This window comes from Herpailurus yagouaroundi, unplaced genomic scaffold (assembly GCF_014898765.1).
Source record: "Herpailurus yagouaroundi ecotype Mexico unplaced genomic scaffold, PumYag 166, whole genome shotgun sequence".
Taxonomy (NCBI): domain Eukaryota; kingdom Metazoa; phylum Chordata; class Mammalia; order Carnivora; family Felidae; genus Herpailurus; species Herpailurus yagouaroundi.
The window spans coordinates 2,497,831-2,507,806 of record NW_024412407.1 but is presented as its reverse complement, the minus strand read 5'-3'; the positions used below and the strand labels follow the sequence as shown (position 1 = coordinate 2,507,806).

At 55.7% G+C, this 9,976-nt stretch overlaps 1 protein-coding gene across 1 annotated transcript; it reads right to left on the bottom strand.

The window, feature by feature from the left end:
• KRT78 (keratin 78) lies at window positions 1-8,285 on the bottom strand. The gene is made up of 9 exons (XM_040488021.1): window positions 7,912-8,285; window positions 7,271-7,485; window positions 6,167-6,227; window positions 5,595-5,690; window positions 4,328-4,492; window positions 3,848-3,973; window positions 862-1,082; window positions 551-585; window positions 1-469 (listed from the first exon to the last, which is right to left on the bottom strand). Exons 1-9 carry the CDS (start codon window positions 8,275-8,277, stop codon window positions 198-200), a joined length of 1,557 nt encoding a protein of 518 aa, XP_040343955.1. The 5' UTR covers window positions 8,278-8,285; the 3' UTR covers window positions 1-197.
• Between the last annotated feature and the right edge of the window lie 1,691 nt (window positions 8,286-9,976).

The following is a 9,976-nucleotide window of genomic DNA, read 5'->3' as shown; positions in this document are numbered from 1 at the left end:
GAACAGCGGGCAGGCATGATTTTATTGACTTGTGCAGAGTCCCCTGTGAGCTGGCTCAGGTTGTGGGCAAGGGACACAGAGCTGGCCAGGAAGGGCGGTGGGCAAGGGACACAGAGCTGGCCAGGAAGGGCGGTGGAGGCGGGAACTGGACTGAGAAGGTTCTGGAAGGCAAGAGGAGCAAGCGGCTGCCAAGTCACTCAGTATGTGACGGACGTCTTCAGACTTGACTCCACCGTCTTCTTCAGGATGGTGTGGCCGCCGGAGCTGGAGCCAGAGCTGAAGCCGGAGCCGGACACAGAGCAGGGGCCCCAAACCGGGCCCTGCCCAGAGCCCAGGGTGACGCTGGAGCCTCCGGTCACGATGCTGGAGCAGCCAGACCTGAAGCTGCCTTTCCCGCCTCTGAGTCCACAAGCGCCCCCCAGGTCACCACCAGCTCCTCCAGACACAATGGTGCTGCCTCCCCCTACAGCTGCCAAGAAATGCGCCAGAGTCACTGCAGGGTCCTCAGCTCCCCACCGGGACCCCTCTCCCCAAGTCCCCTGATACTCACAGACAGTGACCTGGCTGGTGCATTCCCCAGACATCCTGATGGAGAAAGGACAAGAGAAGGAAATGCTAAGAAGGGCTGCAAAGAATGCATTCCCTATGCTTTTTAGCTTCTTGGAGCAGCTCACATACCCAATCAGCAGATAAAGCCCACAGTCCCGATTTTAAATCTCTGCCTCCCCGCCCCCCAGCAGAATGGGTTGCCCTTAGTGGCTCGGAGTGCCAGGAAATCTCAGAATCCCCCTCAGCAAGGAGAGCACTGCAGTGGCAGTCCATCGCCCTTTGCCCCCTCAGCTGAGTTCCCAGGCCCCCCACCTGCACTCCTCGGCCTCCAGCAGCCTGCGGTAGGTGGCGATCTCCACATCAAGGGCCAGCTTCATGCCCATGAGCTCCTGGTACTCCCGCAGCATCCGGGCCAGGTCCTGCTTGGCCGCTCTCAGAGCAGCCTCCAGCTCCTCCAGCTTGGCCTGGGCGTCCTTCAGGGCCAGGTCCCCACGCTGCTCAGCATCAGCGATGGTGGCCTGCAGGTCGGCATTCTGGGATGTGTATAGAAATGAGGGAGAAAGTGGCTGCAAGCCCAATACAGCCTCCCAAGTCACCTGCTGTGGATGGAGCTTAAAGCCCAGGGTAGACCACAATCTCATGAGCTCAAAGTATCCATGGTCACCCCCACTTCCCCGTTGCTCTCATCCTAAGGGAACGCATTGCCTCTTCTGCTTCCTTAACTCCCCGAGTGGGTCGACTAGTGTCCCCAAAAATGTCATGTCCACCCAGAACTTCAGACTGTGGTCTTATTTGGAAAGAGGGTCTTTGCAAACGTAATGCATTAAGGACCACAAGATGATAGCATCCTGCATGCAAGATGAGCCCTAAACCCAATGAGTTGTGTCCCTAGAAAAAGACAAGCGAACACGGAGACAAGCACAGAGAGATGACGCCATGTGACAACGGAAGCAGGGACTGGAGTGATGCAACCGTAAGACAAGGAATGCCCAGGAGTCCCAGGGCCGCCAAAGGCTAGGAAAAGGCGAGGAAGGATTCCCCCGCCCAGCTCCTTCAGAGGGAGCGCACCTGCTAACACCCGATGGCATGCCTCTAGTCTCCAGAACTGAGAGAATACACGGTCTGGTGTTTTCAAGCCTCCAAGTTGGTGGTACTTTGTTACGGCAGCCACAGCAAACTCATCTGCTTCCTGTCTCACCTCCTGCGATGATCTTCCCCTATTTCTTCCCACTCCTGCCCCTTAGCTCCTTACCCGAGGCACTTTAGCTCTACCCAGGCACTTAATGCCCTTCCTGTCCTGTATGGAGCAGTATCTACAAGTCTCATCTTGAGGGTGACCACCATCCTTGATGGTTTGAGAACAGCCCCATTTCAAACACTTTGTCCTGTTATCAAAGTACAGTAAAACCTTGGTATGGGAGTGTAATTCATTCCGGAACCATGCTTGTAATCCAAAGCACTCCTATATCAAAGCGAATTTCAAGAACCATTGGCTCCGTTGTGATCATGTGACGTTCAGTGTCACATACTACTCGTATTGCCAGACATCGGCTCGTTTGTCAGGTTAAAATGTATTAGAAATGTTTGCTCGCCTTGCGGAACGCTCGCAGAACAAGTTACTTGCAAGCCAAGGTTTTACTATATATCAAACCATGTGCCTCGGTTTGGGGGTTGAGAAATACACTCTCTGTGCTTACCTCTCTGATCTGATAGAAAACTCCCAGAAGGGGAACAACTTCTCTATCTAATCTGCCATCCAGTGGGTTTACCTTCCTGTTTGGGTCAGGAAAGAAGGCATTCCCTAAAGGCTCTCATTATTCTAGTCCCAGTGTAGTCTCATTCCATTCTATTCTATTCTATTCTATTCTATTCTATTCTATGTTTTTCTATTCTTTTCTTTTCTTTTGTATTCTATTCACAAGCACCTTGTTGTTGGGAAATATCATCTCTATCCTACAAATGAAGAAACTGAGGTTCAGAAAAACGGTGAGGGGCAGAACTGGGACCCTAACCCCGGGACAGCTGATGTCTGGTCCTAGACCGCGGGGCTCTGCCCTAGGTCTGGCACAAGGATATCCAGTCCACCATGTGTGTGCAGGAAAATGGGGCCGGGTGGGAAGAATTCCCAGGAGGGATTCTCGCAGGACAGGCACCTTGCTGTGTGGCAGAAGCTGTGGGTCCCAGATGTGGGGACAGAGTAGCACTCCTAAGCACTGGCTGCTGGGCTGAGGCTCCGCACCCTCAGTCACCCTGGTGAACGAACTGAGCTTAGAAAGTATCTGGGCTCTGCCCTTAGATACTGATTCCCTCAGTCTGACAGAGGCCCAGGGATCTGCATTTTAACAGACATCGCCGAGGCATTCGCAAGCAAGGAATTCAAATCTATGGACAAAACACTGGCAGCAAATTGAACAATAGGACCTGGTCACCTTCATCTCGGGTCCCGAATCACATCCCACGGGAGAGCAGGTGAGGATGGGTGGAGACTGCATCTGGGCTTTGAATGGCCTGAGCTCCAAGGGCTTTCCCAGGGGGGGCCCCACCGGGGAGTGGACGGGTCACACGCGCCCTGCTTGCCAAGCTGAAGTGCGTGAGGAGCCCGCCTGATCTGCCGTCTCGGCTCTCAACCCTCTGCCGATCCCAAAACCAATTCTTCGGGTTTGGGGAAAGTGGGTGCAAAGATACCGAGAGCTGAAGAGTCTGTAATCCTTCACGTCTAGAAGTGAGGTCTCCGGGACTAGCAGGAAACCATGTCTCTCTCCTTGCTGCCCTCTCCCTCTCCCCCTGCCAGCCCACACCAGGCACCTACAGCATCACCTCCAACCCACACATAGCATCTAAAGCATCTGCTTACGGAGGGCTCGCCCCCCCCCCCCCATGCACCCCCATTCCACTTCCCATCTCGCCTGCCCCCTGAGTTCCTGGCTCTCACACTCCCCAACGCGGGACCCAGAAAGTCAGCACCTAGCCTTAGAGTCTCCGCTGGGCTTGAGGAGTAAGACTCAAACGAAGAGACTAGAAAACAGATGGATTAACACTCTCCCCCAAGGAGCCAAAAGCCAAATGTACACCTGGCCATGAAAGGCAGCGCGAGCAGCGCCCCCTGGAGTTGTTCAGTGCAAAACACACACAGGCTTGAATTCAGAAGGAGGTCAAATTCCTCCGAAATGGGGCTTGAGGTTCTCTCCACCCAAATTATCCAAAGCTTCAGCCAGTACTCAAACCTGGACACAAACCTAGCAGTGACCCTGGCACCAAGAGAGTACCGGGAGGGCCTGGGGAGCTCTGGGAGCCTTACCTGCTTCTTGAGGTTCTCAATCTGACTTTGCAGCCTCTGACTCGCCTGCTGCAACTGAGAAATCTGGACTTTGGTTTCCTTCATGCTATCCCCGTGAAGCTGGGCGGACACCTGAAGCTCCTGGTACTGAGGGGGACAGAGGTGACACCATTAGTTGAGAGGACCTTCACCTTTGACCCCAAGACCATGAGAAACATCGTGTCCCCAATTCTTCACCTCCTCGCATCCTCACTCGGAATGCAGGTGAAACGCTGAAGGCAGGACACGGTGGGATGAGCCCACGCCAGTCTGGGCTGGTGTCCCCTGGTTTCCCTCACTGCCCCCCTCCTGGAGAGGGGAAGTGGCCATGCCCACCCAGCCCTGGAGCCCCAAGGAGGTTATCAGAACTGCCCCAAGGGGACCAAGGGGGACGACCACCCTGGGGCATGGGCATGGAGACACAGCCCTTTCCAGCCCAGTGCTGCCCCCTGGCCCTGGCACCTTGGTCTGGTACAGCATCTCGGCCTCGGCTTTGCTGTTCCGGGCAATCTCCTCGTACCGGGCACGGACCTCAGCGATGATGTCACTGAAGTCCAAGCAGCGGTTGTTGTCCATGGACAGCACCACGGACGTGTCGCTGGCCTGGGTCTGGAGCTGGTTCAGCTCCTGCAGGGAAGACTGACTCAGTGTCCAACTGCCCCTGCTCCCTTTCCCCCTTGGAGTCCCGGGCAGGTTGTCAGGATGCCTGACTTCTGCCCACACTCCGTCAGGGGGCAGCCCTCATTCCCCTGGGTGGTGCTGAGCATGCCCTCTGTTGTCTCCTCTCCTGAAAAGGAGGGTTGTAGGAGGTGATGTCTGATGACTCTTGCAGCGTGGACATTCAAGGTAAATGTCCTGCAAGCTCGAAATCGCCTGGTCCCCATCACTGCCCTGACTTCTTATCACACCTGCCTCCCTCTCGCTCCTTCTGCTCCAACCCCCACAGCCTCTTCATTTCCACAAAGATACCAGTGCTCCACTGGGGGCCCTGCGCTCCACCTGCAATTCGCCGGTTCCACCTGCCTGGTTAACTTCCCCACCAGCCTTCTAATCTTCTCTCAAACTTTGTCTTCCAAATAAGGCCCTCAGAGTGCCTGGGTGGCTCAGTCCGGTAAGCGTCCGACTTCGGCTCAGGTCATGATCTCGTGGTTTGTGAGTTTGAGCCCCGCATCGGGCTCTGTGCTGACAGCTCAGAGCCTGGAGCCTGTTTCGGATTCTGTGTCTCCCTCTCTCCCTGCCCCTCCCCCACCTGTGCTCTGTCTCTCTTGGTCTATCAAAAAAGGTAAACGTAAAAAAAAAAAAAAATTAATTAAGGCCACTCTGACCACCCTATCTGAAATTGCCACCTGCCTTACCCCCTCCCCACCTTCTTAAACCCCCTTTCCCTGCTCTGATTTTTCCTGTTGGCCATAGCACCGATCACGTTCTAACGTACTCTACGATTTACTTCTTTAGTAGGTCTGTTGTTTATTGCCTGTCTCCCAACAGAAAGCAGGCGTTGTGATTTGTGTCTGGTTATTGACTAGTGCATCTCCAGGACCTGGCAATCCACACAGTACGTTCTCAGTATTTGCTTGTCAAATGTCTGCAGGACTGGATCCAAGTCACCCTAACCAGGCTTCGCCTCCTGGCCACTCCCACTGTGGCCAGGGAGCCTGCCGGCCCCATCCCCTCCCCTCACTCCCACCTGCCCTCAGCAGACCACCACCCCGCATTGGTGGATCCTCACTTCTTCATACAGATGCCTCAAGAAGCAGAAGTACCCTTGCAGAGACTCCAGTGTGCCTTCTAGCTCCATCTTGCTCAGGAAAACCCCATCCGCATCCTGGGGACAGGAAGACAGAAGCCATGTACTCCCACTTCCTGCTCGTGGGTCCCACTCTGGCTCAGGAATTCTGGTCGCGCACTGCCCAAGACTCGTCCACAGCTCTCCCCGCAGACCCACTCCTTCCTCCTCCAACCCCGCCCCACCCTCTTCTCCCTTTTGCCTGACACTGACCCACACTGCCTTCAGGAAGCCTTCCCGGATTACTCTCAACCAGTTCTGCTTCTTCCACTCCCTCCCCACCCTCTCCCACAGTGACACCCAGAGCTCATCATGCAGTCCTTCCATCCGATCTTGTCCTGGGGTCCCTCTGTCTACATAGATGTCTCATTTCCCTGGGGCCCCCTACAGGCTGCATGAGATCATGTGCTGCATTAGGATTCCCACCCCCTACCCTCCCAGCCCTAAATTGGGCTTTAAAGGTGCATGGTGGGTGCTCAGGATCCGCAGGAAGCAGCTGGACACCCCCCCCTCACCTTTTTTAGGACCACAAAGTCATTCTCAAGTGTGGCGTGCCTGTAGGCCTCCTGCTCATACCTGTCAAATACGTACAGAAGGACGATGCCTGAGGTGGTGAGATCAGAACCCATGCCCCTCCTCCAAGCACAACCTCCCAGAAAAGGCCCCTCTTGCCTTTAGATGCTTCCAAGCAGGACACATAACCAGCCAGCTCCCCTACCTTCCCTATCAGGAGGTCATTGTCACAATCTGGCTATGACCCTCTCCACTCTTTCAGCCCGTGTCCACCCGACCACATGAGGCCACTTTCCTTCACGTCTATAAGGCACATTCCCACACCTCTCCTCACTACTCACAATCGTCGTGTGAAGGGGGCATTTTGGATTGTGTCAGGGAGATCACGTGACTTTGCCCGAGTCGTAGATAATTAGGTGGCGAGAGCAGATCTAAGACCAGCTCTCCCGGTCCCAATCCTGGGCTCTTTGCAGGACCCACCCCGCCTCACAAGCCATCCTCCCAGTGGCTCTGGGAGATGAGAAGAGAAGGTGACATGTTCCCAACCTACAGGTAAGGAACTGAGGCCGGCAAAGGTAAAAGGCCACACAGCTACCCTTTGCTCACAGTCGCCAAACCCAAGCCTCTGGTCAGTCCAGGGCTCTCTCCACGCCACCAGGTGACCTAGGTGGGGAGCCCAGAAACACAGCCCAGCTGTGAATCATGCCACAAGCCTGGGGATGGTCCCCCCAAATGGATTCCCTTCCGCTACCGAGACCAGAGAACATCTGAGTCATTTTAGCCCACAGCTTGCTCAACAGGATTTATCGAGGAAAAACCCACTGCGGCATTGTTTAAACAGGCCCCTCCCAGCCCTGACCGGACACGTGGCCCTTGTAGCTGGATCTATTGGAACTGAGGCTCTCTAGACCTGGGCATCAGGCACTGTGGGGCCTCCTTACCTGTGACGGCGGGGCACCCTGAGAATCAGAGGGCTTGGGATGCAGAAGGGAGGCCACCCATGTGTCTCTGGGAGCTCAGCATGTGGGAGACCCTCCAACCAACAGCCCCGATCCAAATCCTCCTGGACCCCACCCGGGCCCCCGGGGGCACTGGGGTTTGCCTACTTGGCCTTACACTCCTCCTCCTGGTCCTGGCAAAACTTCAGCTCGGCATCCAGGGCCCCTCGTTCTCTCTGGAGCTGCTCCAGCCACCTCTTGAGCTGGGCCACATAGGCCTCGAAGAAAGACTCCAGGCCCTGGGGACTGTCGCTTACCCCCTGCTGCTGTAGCAAGTGCCACTTAGTCTCCAGGACCTTGTTCTGCTGCTCCAGGAACCGCACCTGCAGCACAAACAGAGGGTCCCTGAGGCTCCGGTAGGACTCCCTGGCCACAGGCTCTGGAAAGTCAAGCCCCAGGAACCCCCCACCACCACTTAGCCCACCTTTCCCCTACCTCCCAAATCCAGCCTGGGCACGGGCAGCCTCACGCCCTCGCATGAGGCTCTGAGCACATCAAAATGATCAGGATGGCTAACAGGGGAGGGGCTTCCCACTGCTGAACAACTGTTCTCTGTCCCTGTGCCCCAACCATAGAACAGCAGGGCCTCAGCCTAATCAGGACTGCAGTTAAACCACTGGAAGGACTTCCTCACTGCAGAAGTGATTAGAAAAGTGGTAGCCAAGGAAACTTCTCCATTCCCAAACCCACTGAGGACAGTTCCTCCGAGGGAGGCCCAGAGAGAGGGGCTTAGCCGAGTTGACCCTCACCTTGTCAATGAAAGAAGCAAACTGGTTGTTGAGGGTCCTGATCTCTTGGGTCTCCTGAGTCCGCACCGCCTGGAACTGGGAGTCAATCTCAATCTTCAAGGGGGTCAGCAGACTGTGGTCGATGGTCACTTCCCGGATGCCCCCCGGAGGGCACAGGGAAAGCCCAGGCCCACAGCGGCCCTCCCCAAGCCACACCCCTAGCCTTCCCCCTGATGCCCAGGCCCTCCCACGAAAGCCCCCCCTGCGCCCCCCAAAAGAACCGAAGCTCCTGCTACTGAAGCTGCCTCTGCCACAGCCCCCAGAGCGAGGAGAGCGGGCCGAGCGAACACTGAAGCCCCTCTGGGCCTGGCAGGAGGGGTGAGACATGGTAGAGACAGAAGGTCACACAGCTGCAGGCAGACAGACGGACAATAATCGAAGTGTGTGAGTTCCTGCCCTGAGGCCCCAGCACGAGACTTTTATCCCCTCCCATGCCTGGGCTGGGCCTTGGGGAGCAAGATGTTCTTGGCCTGACTGTATCTGTCACTGTCTCCAGCTGACCTATTCCGACATGGCTGTAGAACAGGGGCCCAACACGTGCGGAGCCCAAGGGAGAAGGAGGCCCAGACCCTGCCCTCGGAGCTCCCAGACCAGCAGGAGAGCTGGGCCCGTCCCAAAGACAAGGAAGCAGCCCGAGACCTGGACCCCGGGGCTGGGGGTGGGAGCGATGGCCCCGAGCAGTCACTGTGGGTCATTCAAGGAAGGCTTCCCAGAGAAGGAGATGGGGGGGTGGCAAAGGAGAGACGGGGTTCAGATGGAGCATCTGAGTGCCCAGGAGACACTGGACGGAAGAGAGTGAAGCTTCTCGAGGGAGAATCGACCTGCAATAATTGGAGAAGGAAGGCGCTTGGTGGCACTAGGAGAAACTACGAGGTTAATAGAGGTGTTATTGTCATCGTTGGCTGAAAGACGCTCCAGGATTTGGAAATGAAACCGAAAAACAGGGTGTCCAAGTCCCTCCTCTTGCTCAACCCAGCAATCATCCATGAGGCGCCACCCCGCTCCAACCAGGCATCTCCATCCAGGATCTGGGCAAGTGGCACATTTCCAAGCCCAGCCTGTGTCCCTGCTCCTTCCACAGGCACGCAGCCCAGGCCCATCCACTTGGGTCACACACTGAGTGTATCAGCTTAGAGATCAGAGGCACCTGGGCTCTGAAGTAAAATATGCATTTAGAAAAATACTCCCGGGGAAAGTGGGTGATGGGCATTGAGGAGGAGGGCACCTGTTGGGATGAGCACTGGGTGTTGTATGGAAACCAATTTGACAATAAATTTTATATTAAAAAAAAATAAGAAGAGGGGCGCCTGGGTGGCTCAGTCGGTTAAGCGTCCGACTTTGGCTCAGGTCATGATCTCACGGTCCATGAGTTCGAGCCCCGCGTCGGGCTCTGGGCAGACGGCTCTGGGCTGACGGCTCGGAGCCTGGAGCCTGCTTCCAATTCTGTGTCTCCCTCTCTCAGCCCCTCCCCCGTTCATGCTCTGCCTCTCTCTGTCTCAAAAATAAATAAACGTTAAAAAAAAATTTTTTTTTTAATAAAAAATTAAAAAATAAGAAGAAAAAGAAAAATACTCCCTTGGGGTACTGGGAGCAGACACAGGAGTCTGGGGCTCCCCCCAGGAGAGATTCTGTATCTGCCCTCTGGTATTCCGTGAGCCTCCCACCAGGTCCAGGACGCCTGGTAGGGGGCATCCAGCCACCACCACTGAAGCTCCCCGAAGCTCCTCCACTGCTGGTGAGCAGCATTGGGCAGCTCGGATTTTTAGAAATTTCTAAAGTTCCTTCTTTATATGGTGGGAGGACAATTCCTTCCTCCCCGCCACCCGCCTGCTCCTAGAGCCAGATGGCCCCTGATACTAGGATACTGTGCCTTTGATAATGTAACTCAAAGCAAGAATAAGCAGGGACTCGGCATAATGGACACTCAAGGGACATGCTATGAGGAAGTCAGTCCTAGCAATGTGAACCATCCTGTGGCTGCCCTACCCGCAGGCCAGACAACAGTGAGCAAGTCTCCCCTCCCTCC